The 19,332-nt window shown below is 42.4% G+C and overlaps 1 protein-coding gene across 1 annotated transcript in view; it reads left to right on the top strand.

Annotated features, from left to right (window-relative positions):
• The window catches only part of sdc2 (syndecan 2), a 120,195-nt gene extending 110,174 nt beyond the window's left edge, over positions 1-10,021 (top strand). The window contains exons 4-6 of the mRNA XM_072468095.1: positions 2,108-2,259; positions 2,607-2,745; positions 7,200-10,021. Coding sequence (XP_072324196.1) covers positions 2,108-2,259; positions 2,607-2,745; positions 7,200-7,363 — 455 coding nt within the window. The 3' untranslated portion in view covers positions 7,364-10,021. The remainder of the gene's footprint in view (positions 1-2,107; positions 2,260-2,606; positions 2,746-7,199) is intronic.
• Positions 10,022-19,332: the final 9,311 nt, after the last annotated feature.

The following is a 19,332-nucleotide window of genomic DNA, read 5'->3' on the forward strand; positions in this document are numbered from 1 at the left end:
TGGTTGGGGGGAGGGGGGGGGGGGAAGACTTCATAAAAATGTTCAAAATGGTGAGCGGTTTTGCTTGTGCAGATGAGGAGAAACGTCCCACCAGAAGGAAAGTCAGTAACTGGAGGACTGATGTCAAATAATCCAGGGGAAATGAGAATTCTGTTCTCCACCAGAGTTATGATCTGAAACGCTCTGCCTGGAAAGGTGGCCGAAGCAATACTTTTAAAAAGAAGAAATTTGCAGAGCTTTGGAGAAGGAGTTGGAGAGTCGGAACTGGCTCAATGGTGAAATGACCTCCTGTCCTGTACGGTTCTATGAGTAACTGAATTGTGACTTCTGACTGAAATGTTTGTAGCTTTTTCTCATCTACCAATAACATCACTCCAGAAATGAGCAAGGTGATGATATTGAAGAGAAATAACTTCTAACCTTTAAATCTGCACGGCATGCAAGAGGTTCCCACTGAATGTGTGCTTTGACCTGACATGCAAGCATCAAGAAGTTCAATTTGTAACCAAAACATTCCTTGTGCTGGTGCTGGATTTTGCAAAATAACTCATTTATGTCTATTTTCCATATGACTTGGCTCTGTCTTAACAACGCGAATGGAATTTTTTTTTCACATAGAATTTACGGTGCAGAAGGAGGCCATTCGGCCCATCGCATCTGCACCGACCCTTGGAAAGAGCACCCTATTTAAGACCACGCCTCCACCCTATCCCAGTAACCCCACCTAACCTTTTTGGACACTAAGAGCAATTTAGCACAGCCAATCCACCTAAACTGCACATCTTTGGACTGTGGGAGGAAACTGGAAGAAACGCGTGCAGACACTGGGAGGATTGCAGACTCCACACAGACAGTGACCCAAACCGGGAATCGAACCTGGGACCCTAGGGTTGTGAAGCAACTGTGCTAACCATGCTGCCCGTATATTGTACTTCTAACTTAACCCCACAGAAAGTTGACTCCCAAGAGGTTTGGAAAAATTAACTGAAATATTTTAGCGGCCTGACTTTAATTCGGAGCTTGGTGTGCCAAATCATCAGATAATTTAATTGTGTTTCAGTGGCTGAGGTGAAAAAAAATAGGACATGGTGCATTTGGGAAATGAACAGTATGGGATTAGTCAAGCAGTGTGGCACACGTATGCCAACAACCATTATGCCTGTGAAGGGAAGATGCTTGTCCTGATACTATAAGAATCAGAATCAAACGTTCACTCTTCATTAGCAATCACTTCTGATCATGGACTGGCTGACAGGTCTGTCAGGTTTACCCCCGGTGTGCAAATAGGAACATTCCTTTTTAAAATAAAAATTGCAATTTATTTCTCAGAGGTTTACCACATATGTAATGAAACAAAGGAGTAAGCGTGTACAGTTCTTAATTAATTACACACAAAAAATCATAAAATCAGACAATTCATGGTAAAGCGTTCACTCCATTTACACTGACGCTCACATGAAATGGTTGCAACATGTGGATCGCATTCCAATTAGGACATCCTCCGGTTAGCTATATTCCCCTTGCAGTCCTGTGCATTTGTTTCAGCTTTCTCACTGCCCTAAGCACTTGGTCTGTTTTCAGGTCACTTTAAATCATTCTTTAAACTTTCCTTTCATTTCATTTCATTTCTACTAGCATTAATACTATTCAGCAAAGATGACCATCATTCCATTAAAAATCAATATTGAAGAACATTAGGAATTTGCTGCAAGCCAATTGAGTTGTTTAAAAGACAAGTTTATGCTGGTACTATGGGTAAACATACACAACTGCATACAACTATCTACCGATTCGCATGAACTAATATACTGAAAGAAGTTAACATTATGACAATTAATGTTTTTTATAGCCTTGTGAACAACATCAGAACCATATTTTGTGTGCCTACGTATACACTAATAATGTCGATGTCAAAGGGTTAACATTGCAATATGACCATTGAATGTTTTGATTTTCAGCTAACTACTTTAAAATACTGCTTTAAAACAATATTGCTGTTTATTGTACTAGCCAATTTGTAATCCGTAATCCACTTTCAAATTTAACTTTTGAGGGTGTAAAGAGATTTTTTTTTACTCTATGCTGAGATGCCTTTTCTCTTTCATAGGGAATTTTGAAACTGAGATACAGGTGGTCACCTATAATCCTGCACAAATGAACCCAGACATCAAACCAACTCTTGGTGTACCAAGATCAGTAACTGTGGGAGTAGAGCCAACTACACAAAAGAAATTGAGCAGAAAACCTGTCCGAACAGAGGCAAGTAAAGAAACTTATTAAAAAGTACATTACACACCTGAAAAGATAACCTTTCAAAAATGCTTCACAGTATTTTGTGAGAGCAATTCATTTTCTTTTTGTCATTCTGTGGTCATGTACTGCAGGAAAATGTGTTTATACTGAAAGATCCTAGCTCATATTTTTTTTTCTTGCTCTTCCATGCCCTTTTTCCATACCACATTACAGTACCACACAATACACTTTACTGAATTAACTATGGCAAAGTGAGTGTTTTGAGCAAGTGAATTTTGTAGTCCATCTGAAATTGTCTTTCTGCTCCCTGTTTTGGAATTTACATGGTTTCTTGCATTGCTTTTCCCTTGCAGGCAACTGTCGACACCCCAGAGAAAGAGAAACCAAAGGTTATAGACTTTGTTATTGAAAAGCCAACAATCAATACTGATAATGACGTATCTGCAGAAAAACATTCGGAAAGCCTTTTCCAGAGAACAGAAGTGCTTGCAGGTAAATGGCAGCTTTGTATTTTTCTCATAACAGAATCATAGAATGCCACAAATATACTAACTGAATTATATTGAAGGTTGCTTGTGGTTATAAATTTTGCATTTAAAACGAAACTACTTCAGAGATCATTTTATAGATTGTAAACCAATTTGTTTGGTGGAGCAATGATGTGTACTTTTACACGCACAACCATCTTCAGCTGCTTCATCAATGACCTTCCTTCCAACATAAAGTCAGATGTGGGGATGTTCGCTATTGCACAATGTTCAGCTCCATTAGTGGCTCCTCAGTCACTGAAGCAGTCTACGTGCAAATGCAGCCAGACCTGGATAATATCCAGACTTGGACTAACAAGTGACAAATAATGGCAATGACCATCTCCAATAAGAAAGAATCAAACTATTGCCCCTAGGCATTCAAAGATATTACCATCAATAAACATCCTGGAGGTTACCATTGATCAGAAACTGAACTGGACTAGTCATATAAATACTATGGCCACAAAAGCAGGTTAGAGGCTCGGAATCCTGTGGTGGGTAACTTACCACCTGACTCCCAAAGCCTGCCCACCACCTACAACGCATAAGTCAGGATACTCCTCACTTCCCTGGATGAGTGCAGCCAACAAGACTCTGGAAGCTTTATACCATCCAGGCAAACAGCCTGCTTAATTGGCGCCTCTTGCACAAATATTCACTCCCACCACCACCGAAGCACAGTATATGTATCATCTACAAGGTGCTCTACCAGAACTAACCAGGCTCCTTAGGCAGCACCTTCAAATCCCATGACCACTACCATCGAGAAGGACATGGGCAATAGATACATGGGAACAACCATCATCTGAAAGTTCCCCTCCAAGTCACTCAGCATCCTGACTTGGAAATATATTGCCGTTCCTTCACTGTCACTAGGTCAAAATCTTGGAACTCCCTCCCTAATAGCACGGTGGGTGGACCTACGCCACTGCAGTGATTCAAGAAGGCAGCTCACCACCATCTCAAGGGAAATTAAGGATGGGCAACAAATGCTGGCCTCGCCAGCAAAGCCCATATAAATGATTTTTAAAAAGCCATATACACACACACACAAACATATGTTTTAGGGGCAGGAATAGGCTATTCGACCCCTCAAGCCTCCTCTGCCATTTGATAAGACTGTGGTTGATCTGATTGTGGCCTCGAGTCTAATTTTTGCCTACCCCTTTGCTTCCCTTGTTAATCAAGAATCTAACTGCATTTTTAAAATGCTCATTGACCCTGTCTTCCTGTACTTTGGGGAAGAGAATTCCATATCCTAAAGACCCCCCAAGAAAAGGTTTTTACTGCTCCGCCTTAAATGGGAGACCCCTTATTTTTGAACTGTGTCAATAGCTCTGGTATCCGTCATGATGGAAAACACCCATGAAAGGGGCTGTGGGCATTACTGACTAGCCCAGCATTTATTGCCCTTAATTGCTCTTGAGAAGGCGGTGTTATGCTGTCGCCTTGAACCACGGAGTGTGGTGTACGTACACCCATAGAGTTTTTAGGGAGGAAGTTCCATGATTTTCACACAATGGTAGTGAAGGAACAGTGATTTAATTCCAAATCAGGATGGTGTGTGGCTTGGAGGGGAACTTGAAGGTAGTGCATCTGCTGGCCTGCCCTTGGCCTTTAGGTGGTAGAGGTCATGGGTTTGGAAGGCATTGTCAAAGGAGCTTTGGTGATTTGTTGTGGTACATCTGTAGGGTGCTTATAGTAGGGGTTTCAGTGACGGTATTGTCTTTGAATTACATGGGGAGATGGTTAGATTCTCTCTCGTCTCAGATGGTCATTGTTTGACACTAGTGTGGTGTTGATGTTAACTGCCACTGACCAACCCAAGTCTGAATGTTGTCCAGGTCTTGCTGCACATAGGCACAGGCTGCTTCAGTACCTGAGTCACAAATGGTGCTGAACATGCACATACAGAAACTTTAGTTCTGTTATATTATTGTTGCCAACTCTTTTAGAAGAGAAGAGCACCCTCAAACATACCAAAAAAAGAAATAAAATAAAATAACTGGTAGGGTATTATGCACCAGCTCAACCGCAGCAGCTCTGTACATTTGGCAATATTATTTTAAACACCAGTAGGTATCTGTTGGGGGGGTTACTGGGAGGTAGATATACATTTGGGTGCCGGAGAGACAATTATGGAGGGCAATACGCGAATGGATCTGGTGTTGGTGCTGTCACTTGCTTCTCCCGGATGGATTCCGCTGCCGTTGTCGTCTCATGATTGTTGCCAACTCTGGCCTTAACTACTGTCACACACTTAAGTTTATACTTTTTGCCCCTTCCTGTCACACTTAGTGTCATTACTCTTTTGCTACCTTGCTTTATTGCCTTGGTCTTTCCTTATAATCCACCATATCTGCCCTCACATGATTCAACCCCAGCCCCCCCCCCCCAATTATTTAGTTTATAGCCCTCTCTACGGCCTAGTTATACAACTCTCCAGAACACTGATCCCAGTATGGTTCAGGTGAAGACTATCCCAATGACACAGATCCCACTTCTTCCAGGACTGGTATCAGTGCTCCATGAAGCAAAACCCATTTCTCCACACTAATCTTTGAGCCAAGCATTCAAACCCCCAATCTTATTTGCCCGAGGCCAACATGCTTGTGATTTCAGGTAATAATCCAGAGATCATTATCTTTAGGGGTTCTGTGTTTTAATTTAACCTTGCTTATACTGCCTCTGCGGAACCTCTTTCCTTTTCCTATCTATGTCCTTGGTACCTACATGGACCTCAACAACCGGTCCCCTCCCTCTTTTCCAATGAAAGTTTCTCCACCCCCTCCCCTCCCTTCCACTCAAACGTTCCTCTCCAGCTCTAAGCAGATATATTGAACTCTGGCACCATGCAGGCAACATAGAAGTGAGTCTAGCTCCCTGACTACCATCCACCACTACTAATCCACACTGCAGCTCCTGCTCTCATCCATACAAGCTTCGAAAACTCAAACCTTTGGGACAATTGCAAGGGCTGAAGCTCCTGTACTCCTGCCGTCATACCTTTGCCTGCTTCACTTGCAGTCACGCCCTCCTGTCCCTGACCATTGACCGAATCCGAAGATCCTAGCCCAAGTGGTGTAACTGCTTTATGGTTCCAGATACATTATTTTCCTATTTTGTTTACACTGTGTTAAACAATTTTAACTGTGTGAGAATTGAAATAATTTGATATATAGTGTCCAGGAGCTTACCTATAATCAACGTTGAAACTGCTGGTCTATAGCCTCTAGCCAATCACTAGTCTTCTAGCCCAACTTTCATATCCAAAAGCGTTTGAAGAAATGTGGCCAGAGCATCTATTCCATTTCCCCACAGCATTCTGGGACATAGCCATCAGGGCATGGTGCCTCTTCCACTTTTGAGTTCCAAAGTAGATTCAGATTTCCAGTGGGCCAATTCAAAGAACAAAGAAAAGTACAGCACAGGAACTGGCCCTCCAAGCCTGCGCCGACCATGCTGCCCGTCTAAACTAAAATCTTCTGCACTTCTGGGGTCCGTATCCCTCTATTCCCATCCTATTCATGAATTTGTCAAGATGCCCCTTAAACGTCACTATCGTCCCTGCCTCCACCACCTCCTCCGGCAGCGAGTTCCAGGCACCCACTACCCTCTGTGTTAAAAAAAAACTTGCCTCGTACCTCTCCTCTAAACCTTGCCTCTCTCATCTTAAAACCTATGCCCCCTAGTAATTGACCCCTCTACGCTGGGAAAAAGTCTCTGACTATCCACTCTGTCTATGCCCCTCATAATTTTGTAATTCATTTGAACACTTGTCACTAATCGGGATTCTAATTGAAAATAACCTATGCAATTTTGACAGTCCTGAATCAAATGAGGGTTAATGTGACAGCCAGGAGCTCTGCTTGCCCATGACCCCAGATATTTTTTTCCTCTGGGAGAAGGTTTTTTGCATGGCTTAGATGGGTGGAGAAGGTCTGAGGAGCGGTTGCAATTTCCCTTGCACTGCTATAACAAGCCTGGGTACCCTGAGCATTCCTAACAACCAGCACCGATGGAGCACAGATTACAATAATTACAATATATGGTGGTGCAATTATATTGCAAGGTCCTCATCACTTGGTGGATGACCTTGAGGAGTTGAGCCAGAAGACTAGCACCCCAAGAATTTATCTAAGTTATAAACTAGGTAACTCCCAGTCGAAAGTCTTGTCCAAAGTTTTGAAGATGTCTTCGCATAATGATAGTTAATTGCAACTCAAGCACCAAAATAATGCCAAAATAAAAGTTTAACCCTCTGTAAGGTGTGTTTTCAATTGTATACACCTCACAGCAGTTTTTTTTACAGACACCTCACTGTATTCAATGTTCATAAACGAATGATAATATGGTAATTGTATCTCCATATTACTGCTCATGTTTATTTCACTATTTCTAATATCTGTCTCACAGCTGTTATTGCTGGAGGAGTCATTGGCTTTTTGTTCGCCATTTTCCTCATCTTGCTGTTGGTGTACCGTATGAGGAAGAAGGATGAAGGCAGCTACGACCTTGGTGAACGAAAACCATCCACTACGGCTTATCAAAAGGCACCAACCAAGGAATTTTATGCATAAACCTTCAAAGTATCTCTATTTGCGAGATCACTGAACTATATTAATTAAGCTTTTTGCGTAGAGATAATGAAGACCTTTTCGTAATGAAAAAGACATCCAGGCTCTCTTATAATGAACTCTGTTGTATTTAAAACATTTTCCTGTATTTTTTTTTAAACACAAACATGCCATTTGATCTAGTCTTAATGCTTAAGATTGTGAGTGAACATGGCTTAGTTTCCATTGTTTACCAAATTTGAAGAAAAAAAATTTAACTTCCCCTGCAGACAGAATGGAAGTATGATAAATACTTGTTCTGTTTTCTTAAATTTTCTATCAAAGTTCTATAATTTAGTCATAATGCATATAAAATTGATTTTTCAAGTAAATTGTTCATTAATTTATCTTTTCAAATATGTTAAAATGCCTTTCTATAGTTTTCATGGTGCAATTTGTCTTCAAATAATTCAGATAATATGTGTAAATGTAATTTCAGCTTTGGGAGCTATGTAAACATGATCTCTACTTTGTATAGAATGGTAGTGTCACGATGTTTATTTTACACTGTGCTTTATTTCTTTAAGCATCTAGCAATTGAATACCTGCAAACGGAGTACAAAGTTTATTTTTGGCTACAGTCTGTAAAGTTGTGCCCATGTGTATTCACAGATCTCCTGTACATAAGATCTGATATAAAATAATGATAATCCTGAGCAGACCCAAAGACTAGTGACTTAAGTAGATTTATACAGCCACAGATGTATGTTAATTTTGTCCTTTTCTTTTTGTATTAATTTCTTTTTTAATTTGGTAGGAAATGAAGATTTTTGGACCAGACCTCTTAAAATCAACAGGTACAGGTTTTCATAAGCCTAATAAGTGCCTACAATTCCCTGATTCCTTTACTGCTGTTGTGCAGATTTTTTGAGGTTGATATCAGCAAATGTGTATGGTCTTTTGTAAGCTCAGTTAATTTAAGTGCTGCAGTTTTTACTGTTTAACAGACACGTTTAATCTGAAAGATGGGAAACATAAACTACTGAATAAATTATGTGGCCCACTAATGTTGCCTTCATTCATGTGTCTTTTAGGAAACTGTTAACAAACCTATTGGTATGAATGCACAATTTATGAATCTCAGGGTACTCCTTTACAGTCTTGTCAGGGACCAAATAAAGCTGCTGTTCAGGTATTTTACTGCATTCTTACCTTTTAATCAAAAATAGAAATTGTAGTTTCCCTGCATCATAGCTGACACTTAGACTTGTCAATAACCCAGTTCACCTGCATCGTAGCTGACACTTAGACCTGTCAATAACCCAGTTCACCTCATTCTATTATACATATTGTATATTCCTCATATTATTCCAAGGAACAAAGTAACAATTTTTAAGAAGGTTATCTAAATCCCAGTTCCTTTATTTACTGTGTATTCTTATACTGCTTATTATTTTCTCGAACATTTTGTGGTCTGTTCATTTTTTGATCGCAATTATTTACTAAGTTCTGAATGAATCATTTGGAACATATGATGCTAATAAATGGGGTTACGTTTTTCACGACACTTGGCAAATGCCTAAATAAGCATTTTGGGGAATATAGACTTCATATTTGAAGCATCATCACAGGACTAAATGATCATTCCAGCAAGATGAATAGCTCCATTTTTGTGCTGGGAATAAGAGGTAGGTAGCCAAGCCAAACAATAGATGGTGCAGTAAATCAGTGCACCAATAACTAATCTCATACTGGTTTGCAAGAAGAACCTGGTCCCCATATGGTAAGTTCTTTCTGAAGATCCGACTTAAGAAGATGGGGCACTTCTTATCACTGGTAGAAAATGCAGCTGACCATGCATGGCTCTACTTCTTGGTTGACAAGGAGTGGCCTCGGAGTAAGTTGCTTGCCTGGAGTGACTTGCACAGATAACATTAAATGGATGAGAGGAGGAAGAGCTAGAACTGCACGGATTTTTTTTGTTGGAACTTCTGGATTTTCTAGTTGATCTTGGACATCAATTACTGGCATGCATAAAATAGCTGTTACTTTCAGCTTGAACAGTGTGCTATTTTCTGCAACATTTGCTGTCAGTGACTTGCCTATAGAGTAACGTTATGCATCACAGAAGCAGGCTGCGACCCTTTGGCCCATCCAGTCCATGCTGACTTTTATTCTCGACTCGAGTCTCCTCCAACATTCTATACCTGAATCGGTCCACGTAACCCTCCATTCCCATCTCATATGCTTATCTAGCTTCCCCTTGAAAGACATTTATACTAACTGGCTCAACCACATTTGAGTTCCATATTCTCAATGTTGAATATGCAGCTGATAGTTTATAAGGAAGACAGTAGCTCTATTTAAAAGTTAACGTTTTTTTTTCCCTAAAACAGTTGTGTCCAATGGTTTGGGTTAAAGTCTTGAATTGTAGCAAAATGTTAAGAAATACAAGACTGAAATAATGTAACAACAGAGTTCGTAGCTTTTCAAAGATATATATTTCTAAAATAAAAATTTGAAGTGTATGGTGAAAGGGCAATAAATCAATATGTCTAAATGGATAACCAAGTGTTGGCAACGGTAAGATGCGCTGAATAGTTGTCTGTGCTTTAAAATTGTATGATATTTAGGTTGAAATTTACTTTGAAAGAAAACGGTTATTAAAATTATTTCCCATCATTGTTTTCTTGTAGTTTGTGTGGAACAAAGCCAACCGTGATTTTATGATCTTCAGAAATCTGTGCATCCCAAATCCATACAATATTCCAATTTGCAACTATTCTTTGCCAAGGGGAAAATACAAAAAATGTGGCAGCTGGTGTTTATTTTTAAAGTCCATTCTCTAGCCCGCATTCAAAATTAACACTAGATGATGGTCAGTGTATTTGAGTGCTCCCATTCACAGCTTAATCTTTTGGCTTTGCTTTTTGTAGTTTGTCATTAGAGATTCTTGGGTAGGATGCTGTCTTCTAAACTACTTTGCACAATGTGGTATTTCTGGAACAGCTGTTTTCTCTCACCATCTAATTATATTGTAAAACCGGTTTAGTACTCTATCATTTCTGAATTGGGCTGAGCAGGATTCGGTCAGTCATTACTATGATCAGATGTATGGGGTGAAGCAGATGCAACAGTTTGTGAAGTGTTGAGGATGAACTAATGAATGGTTGGTGGGATGGTCAATGTTGAGAGCATATTTTCCTTGATGCTCAAAATCTGAACCGAAGCAATCACAACATAAAGAGATGTGCAAGAAGGTAATTGAAACACTTCAATTTCCATCAAAGGGGGGCAGGGGGATGGCAATAGAAGTTGTGTTTTGGAAAATGGTGATGTCCAAAATCTCCTGATTTCTCTCCTATATATTGAGATGAAGAAAACTCAAGGATCTTGTATTAAAAAAAATGTGAAGGTTTGTGCCAAAAATGTATAGGCTCTGACGAAAAGAATTAGGACATTATCCTCAAATTGCATATTTGTAATTGGATTGGATTTGGATTTGTTTGTTGTCACGTGTATCGAGGTACAGTGAAAAGTATTTTTCTGCGAGCAGCTCAACAGATCATTAAGTACATGAGAATAAAAGAAAATACATAATAGGGCAACACAACATATACAATGTAACTACATAAGCACTGGCATCGGATGAAGCATACAGGGTGTAGTCAGTCCATAAGAGGGTCATTTAGGAGTCTGGTGACAGTGGTGAAGAAGCTGTTTTTGAATCTGTTCGTGCGTGTTTTCAGACTTCTGTATCTCCTGCCCGATGGAAGAAGTTGGAAGAGTGAGTAAGCCGGTTGGGAGGGATCTTTAATTATACTGCCCGCTTTCCCCAGGCAGCGGGAGGTGTAGATGGAGTCAATGGATGGGAGGCAGGTTCGTGTGATAGACTGGGCGGTGTTCACGACTCTATGAAGTTTCTTGCAGTCCTGGGCCGAGCAGTTGCCATACCAGGCTGTGATGCAGCCTGATAGGATGCTTTCTATGGTGCATCTGTAAAAGTTGGTAAGAGTCAATGTGGACATGCCGAATTTCCTTAGTTTCCTGAGGAAGTATAGGCGCTTAGGCTATAGACCAAATGTAAATCTATCACCGCTCTCAGTCCAACATGTAACTGGTGCCTTTAGTTACAACTACAAAATCCCAACCGTGTAGTACTCTGCCACAGCATTTCCGCTCCAGTGCATCCTCCTTCGCACGAATCCCCAATAAAACTGTTGCACGCTTGCTCTCCCCATCTCGGCGGGGCACCTAAAATGCAGCCTAAGTGTTTTCAAACGAGGGGCATGTAAAATAGAGTGTGGCAGCTGCTGAGCTCATCTCTATAAGATGGGAAGGGCAGGTGCTGAAATCGGAAGCTTGCCTGACATATTGAAATATGTAATCATGGGTTAATTAGGCTTGTTACGCCAGTTTTTCTTTGTTGCATCCTTCAAAGGGCAGAAAGCAAGGCAGTGATTCTATTTTTGAGGGCTGTGCTTTGCAGATTGTGGAATGCCCTCCAACCCCAAGATGGAACTCTCCCTGGACTGGCTACATTCCTCATCCTCTTGCAGTAACAGCATCTCCAGAGGACAGGATCTCCTCCCCAGTGATGGAAATCCCACCTAGCTCTTAATCGGTTACAGCTGCAGGGTGAGCCATCTGCCCCCATTATTATTCAGCCTATGTGCTCACTCTGCCATTTCCATCCTAGCTCCGAACTCTCCTCTTGCTCTAGGTTCTTTCTCATCTCCCCATATGTCTTCTCCAAGCTAACCTTGTCCATGAGACCCACCTCCTAACCCTTTTGAACCTATTCCCACTAAACTACTGCCCACCTGACTTTCCGTCCTGGTCCCCTTAACAGTTGTTCCTCTCGCCTTTAAGTCTTCCATCATCATCCACGCCTGAAACAGAAATCTTGACTCCACTGTACTTGCAAAGTACCAACCCATCTCTCACCTCTCAAGTCCTTCAATAAGTTTTCCCTCCCAACTGCATGTCCTGGAACTCCAGGTTTGAATTCCTCTCGTCAGGATTCCACCTCTGCCACAGTGCCAAAACACATTGGTCAAAATCACAAGTATCCTCTGTGCTGTGCCAAAAGTGAGCTATCCCTCCTCGTCTTTCCCAAATTGCTGCTGTTCTTCGGCACAGTTGCTTCTAGCACTCCCTTCTGCCTCTCCTCTGATGGCCAGCTGGCTGAGACTGCAGTTAAATTGTTCCATTCTTATCTATCATGGGATGTGGGTGTTGCTGGCTCGACCACCATTTATTGCCCATCAATTGCCCTTGTAAAGTAGCAATATGCTGCCTTGAACCACTACAGCCCTGTGGTGTAGGTAAATCCATAATGCTGTTGGAAAGGGAGTAAGACTGGCAATGGCTTCTCATCCCTTTCTTTCACAGCAATCCCTTGTGTACCCCATGGATCTATCCTTGACCCTTCCTATTTACCACCACTTCTCGCAACTACATTATCAGACTGACATCCAGTACTGGATGAGCAGAAATGTTCTTCAATTAAATATTTGGGAGGACTGAACCTACTTGTTTTGTTTCCCCACTGCAAACTCTGTCAATGGCCTACCAACACAATCCTCCTCCCTAGCAACTATGAGATTGAATGAGACTGTTCACTTTGGTGCCATAATTGATCCCACGATAAGCTTCCAACCCACACCATTACTAAGACCACCTATTTCCACCTCCATAATGTTGCCCAACTCTGCCTTTGCATCTGTTCATCTGCTGAAACCGTCATCTATGTCATTATCTCGACTTGTCTGTACCAATGCACTTTTGATTGGTCTCCCACCTAGGCTCTCGATCAAGCAAAATATATATTTTAAAATTCTCGTTCTCTTTTCAAATCTCTCCAAAGGCCTTGTCCCTCTCTAACCCTATAATCTCCGAGCCAACAGCCCTCTAGATATCTGCTCATATTAATTCTGGCATTTTGTGCCCCCCCCCCCCCACCTGCGCCATTATTTGTGACACCGCCGATGGCTGTTCCTTCTGCTGCCACAGTGCTAACGCTAGAATTTGCTTCTTAAATCTCTGGCTTTAAGATGCTCCTTAAAATCTTCCCTAATATCTCGTCATGCGAATCGGTGTCAAATGTTGCTTTATAGCACTCCTGTGAAGCACCTGCGACACTTTACGCTAATGTATTCCAGAATACAGGAGGCTACGTAACAATCCAGAATTGATGTTTTGCAGTTTACTGAGTTCTCATAATGTATACTAGTCTACTATTCCAACATAATGAAAATATTGACGGAGATTAATAGGTTGGCATTTGTGGGGCTGTGATGTTACTCATTGCTTGCATTTCCAATCGGTGTTCCAGATTGAGCACATTTGTTTAACGTCGAGAAATGAACAGGTTCTCCTGCAATGTACTTCTAGGATCAGAAATATTTTGCAAGATTTCAACACCAGTCAATTTGTTTATTACCCAAGCCTAGGCAAATGTTGAGAAAGAACTTCAAAAGGAATTTGTTTTCTTTACTGATGATTGTCTGGAGTTAAATAAACAGTTTAAATCAAACCGATACTATAACCTTATCCCCATCGGTTGAGTATGCCATGATGCAATGGGATGTCGATATTAGCTCAATTCAACATTGCTACATGATTTAGTGTTGCTACAAAACCAAAGTACGACTATCGGAAATGAATTCAGATACAAAAGAAACTGTGCATTGAAGACAGATTGGTGGTGTGTGAAGCTACGTCAGTGCGGAAAGTGATTAATTGTGTTAGAAGAAGAATCCGTGCTCAGATCTTGTAATGTGGATCAATAATTTGGGGGGAAACCACACAAAACAAGAACACAGCACGTTTGCAGACACCAGCGTGTTGAGCAGGTCTAAGTTTAAGACGTTCAGCTCCATAAACAAAATGTTATGTCAACAAGTAAAGAATGATCGAGTTAATGATGGCAGCTAACCATATACGCGAACATCATGTTTAATTCATCAGTAACGCAGGAAAAGGTTTTTTGAGGATCTCGAGTTAAATAGGGCATAGACCAGAGCAAATATCAGGATATGATTGTGCCAAACTAGGGCACTGATTCAACTCCATCTGGAACACTATGCATTTCTGATGACTACAAGAAGCACGTTTTTAAAACGTCATCTATGGGATGTGTGTGTGGCTGGCTAGGCCAACATTTATTTCCCATCCGTAATTGCCCTTGAAAGTGGAGGTGAGCTGCCTTCAAGAACCGCTGTAGTAGCTCTGGAAAATAAATGACCCAGGACTCCAGGTCTAGAAATTGGATCACTTGCCTACCTTTTGGGGACTAAATAGTCTTCTAATTCTCCTGTATTGTGGTCAGGATGTGCACTTTCATTAAATCAAAAAATCAGCATATAGTGCTGTGCTTGAAACATGCAATTGATCCTTTGCATGTAAGGGACCTAACCGGCTGAGGCTCTAACAATCCTCCTAAATATGATTTTCTCAGTGATATCTTCTTCTTTCCTGCCTCAGCCACATTGAACAACTTCACTTCCTTGGCAATTTAAACCTCAACTTCAACTCATCATGCTCTTATCCTCTTGGGTTCACTTCTCAAATCCTTCTCTATGTAAACTCCACCCTTAATCATGGCCACCCCCCTTGACCTTGTCAGCTCATACAGTCTTGCAAGTTCCATCATATCAATTACAGATAAGTCCATCTCTGATCACTTCCTTTCATCACCGCACCCAAATCTCCTTTATATTTCCCAACCATGTTTCTTCTGCTGGAAAAATCTACTTCCCAATTCACTTATTATGGCACTTTCGAAACCCCAATTGTCTAGCATTTGGTCATCCATCAATCACTATTTCTGCAGTTACCTCCACCGTTAATACTCAATAAAACCGCTACTCTCTCACCCCATCCATTTTCACATCTCCACTCTGTGGAGCTCAAAGGAAGCAGACTTTAATGGATAAAAGCAAATTACTGCGGATGCTGGAATCTGAAACAAAAGAGAAAATGCTGGAAAATCTCAGCAGGTCTGGCAGCATCTGTAGGGAGAGAAAAGAGCTAATGTTTCGAGTCCGATGACTCTTTGTCAAAGCTTTGACAAAGAGTCATCGGACTCGAAACGTTAGCTCTTTTCTCTCCCTACAATGCTGCCAGACCTGCTGAGATTTTCCAGCACTTTCTCAGACTTGAATGGATATGGTGGCAACTGCTTTAAACATCCATTGCCAGGTGTAGCTTGACTAGACACTAGACGATCCTGCTCACATCTGCTGGAATCATCCTGGGAAGCAAAGATGATCCCTGGTTTCTCCTCTACTGCAAGCTATCATCTAAGCCTCTTGATCTCCTCCACCCTCACCTCCAATAACAATGGGAAGAGCTCATGGACTTCTTTGTCACTAAGATGGAGACAATCTGATAGTTGCCTCGACCACATCCTTCCCATCCACCGGGCCAAGCTTTCTCCAAAGCTTCCCCTTGCCCTAGCCCTGAACTTGCATCTTTCTCGAATTTCTCTCCTATTCCCCCTCTAGCCCTCTAGCTCACTTTGCCCATAAGCCCATCTCCTGCTCACTCAAACCTATTTCCATTAAATTGCTGATATGTTTGCCAATGCTGTTAAAGGTTCTCTCTTTTTGGGAGTTGTCCCCCTCTAAATATGTTATCACTCATCTCAAAAACCAACTCTTGACCCCCACCAGCCTTGCACACTATCACTCCATCCCTTTCCTCTTGAACGTATTGTTATCTCCAAAATCCATGTCACTCTTTCCTGGGTCTCCATGTTTGAATCCCTCCAATCCGTTTCCTGCTCCTGTTACAGAGCCAGAAGTGCTCTTATCAAAGTCACATGACATCCACTGTGACTGTCACAGAAGGAAACCGTCCCTCCTTTTCATTTGTGACCCGCCTGCAGCCTTTGACATGGTTGGCCACGCTGGCCACTCTCATTCAGTGGGACTGCTTTCTATTGCACCGCCTCCAGGGAATCACTGGCAATGATTTATTTTCCCACTCCTGCACCACATTCTCTGATGTCTGGCAAGGATCTACCCTTGGCCGCCTCCTATTCCTCATCTACATACCATTCGTGGGCAAAATCATATGAGCACAACATTGGTTTCACATATAAACTGATGACACCTTATTACTATTGCTATTGATTCTAAATTAACAGGCCTGATATTTGGTCCTGGATTGAGTAGAAACATCCTCCAATAAAATATTTGGAAGACTGAAGCCATGGGCGGGGTTCTGTGATCCTGAGGCTAAGTGTTGACGCCGTCGGAAACGCCATCTCGATGGCGTCAACACGGCCTCAGGATCAGCAGTTCTGGCCCCTACAGGGGCCAGCACGGCACTGGAGCGGTTCACGCCGCTCCAGCTGCTGATCCCGGCACCAACTGGGTACTGCGGGATCCGCGCGTGCGCAGTGACGCCGGCACCAACGCGCGCATGCGCAGTGACTTCCTTCAACGCGCCGGCCCCTATGCAACATCGCAGGACTACAGGGGCCGGTGTGGAAGAAAGGAGGCCGCCAGCTAGAGAGGGCCCGGCCACATCGGAGGCCCCTCCCCCCGGCCCCCCCCCCCCCCCCCCCCCCACAGGCCGCCACCCGACCCTTCAACGCCGAGTTCCCGCCAGCTGAGAGCAGGTGGGGACGGCGCCGGCGGGACTCGGCGTTTTTAGGACGGCTGCTCGGCCCACCCCGGGCTGAGAATCGGCGGGCTGGCCGCCTAGAGCGGCCCCCGACTGGTGCTGCTCTGCGGAGAATCTCGTCGGGAAGGCGTGGCGTGATTCGCGCCGGTCACGGGGATTCTCCGGCCCGGCCCCGGGCTGAGAGAATCCCTCCCCATATTTTGCTAGATAATGAACTTTAAAGCACCTTGAGTTAGATAATCAACAATTTTTAAAATCTAAATATTTGGATTGCCCGAAGACATCAGCAGCGACAGAGCAACAGGCTGCCTAAGCAGTTGTGAAATGTACCTCTGCGGGCCTTTGCTGGAATAATCCGTTTTTCAAGTACATTTCCTTGCATGCATGTCCTGGTCCCACATTCAAATAATATGAGTTGACGCTTGCACTCCAAGCAGTGGAGAGTTTTCCTCCTAAACTCAGTCCTAAATCTACTTCCCCTTATTTTGAGGCTGTGCCCCCTAGTTCTGCTTTCACCCGCCAGTGGAAACAACCTGCCCGCATCTATCCTATCTATTCCCTTCATAATCTTATATGTTTCTATAAGATCCCCTCATCCTTCTAAATTCCAACGAGTACAGTCCCAGTCTGCTCAACCTCTCCTCGTAATCCAACCCCTTCAGCTCTGGGATTAACCTAGTGAATCTCCTCTGCACACCCTCCAGTGCCAGTACGTCCTTTCTCAAGTAAGGAGACCAAAACTGAACACAATACTCCAGGTGTGGCCTCACTAACACCTTATACAATTGCAGCAGAACCTCCCTAGTCTAAACTCCATCCCTCTAGCAATGAAGGACAAAATTCCATTTGCCTTCTTAATCACCTGTTGCACCTGTAAACCAACTTTTTGCGACTCATGCACTAGCACACCCAGGTCTCTCTGCACAGCAGCATGTTTTAATATTTTATCATTTAAATAATCCCTTTTGCTGTTATTCCTACCAAAATGGATAACCTCACATTTGTCAACATTGTATTCCATCTGCCAGACCCTAGCCCATTCACTTAGCCTATCCAAATCCCTCTGCAGACTTCCAGTATCCTCTGCACATTTTGCTTTACCACTCATCTTAGTGTCATCTGCAAACTGGACACATTGCCCTTGGTCCCCAACTCCAAATCATCTATGTAAATTTTGAACAATTGAGGGCCCAACACTGATCCCTGAGGGACACCACCAGCTACTGATTGCCAACCAGAGAAACACCCATTAATCCCCACTCTTTGCTTTCTATTAATTAACCAATCCTCTATCCATGCTACTACTTTCCCCTTAATGCCATGCATCTTTATCTTCTGCAACAACCTTTTGTGTGGCACCTTGTCCAAGGCTTTCTGGAAATCCAGATATACCACATCCATTGGCTCCCCGTTATCTACCGCACTGGTAATGTCCTCAAAAAATTCCACTAAATTAGTTAGGCACGACCTACCCTTTATGAACCCATGCTACGTCTGCCCAATGGGACAATTTCCATCCAGATGCCTCGCTATTTCTTCCTTGATGATAGATTCCAGCATCTTCCCTTCTACCGAAGTTGAGCTCACTGGCCTATAATTACCCGCTTACTGCCTACCTCCTTTTTTAAACAGTGGTGTCACGTTTGCTAATTTCCAATCCGGCAGGACCACCCCAGAGTCTAGTGAATTTTGGTAAATTATCACTAGTGCATTTGCAATTTCCCTAGCCATCTCTTTTAGCACTCTGGGATGCATTCCATCAGGGCCAGGAGACTTGTCTACCTTTAGCCCCATTAGCTTGCCCATCACTACGTCCTTGGTGATAACAATCCTCTCAAGGTCTTCACCTGTCATAGCCTCATTTCCATCAGTCACTGGCATGTTATTTGTGTCTTCCACTGTGAAGACCGACCCAAAAAACCTGTTCAGTTCCTCAGCCATTTCCTCATCCCCCATTATTAATTCTCCCTTCTCATCCTCTAAAGGACCAATATTTACCTTAGCCACACTTTTTTGTTTTATATATTTGTAGAAACTTTTACTATCTGTTTTTATATTCTGGGCAAGTTTACTCTCATAATCTATCTTACTCTTTTTTATAGCTTTTTTAGTAACTCTGTTGCCTCCTAAAGATTTCCCAGTCCTCTAGTCTCCCACTAATCTTTGCTACTTTGTATGTTTTTTCCTTCAATTTGATACTCTCCCTTATTTCCTTAGATATCCACGGTCGATTTTCCCTCCTACCGTCCTTCCTTTTTGTTGGTATAAACCTTTGCTGAGCACTGTGAAAAATCACTTGGAAGGTTCTCCACTGTTCCTCAACTGTTTCACCATAAAGTCTTTGCTCCCAGTCTACT

This window comes from Scyliorhinus torazame, chromosome 11 (assembly GCF_047496885.1).
Source record: "Scyliorhinus torazame isolate Kashiwa2021f chromosome 11, sScyTor2.1, whole genome shotgun sequence".
In the NCBI taxonomy this organism is placed as follows: Eukaryota; Metazoa; Chordata; class Chondrichthyes; order Carcharhiniformes; family Scyliorhinidae; genus Scyliorhinus; species Scyliorhinus torazame.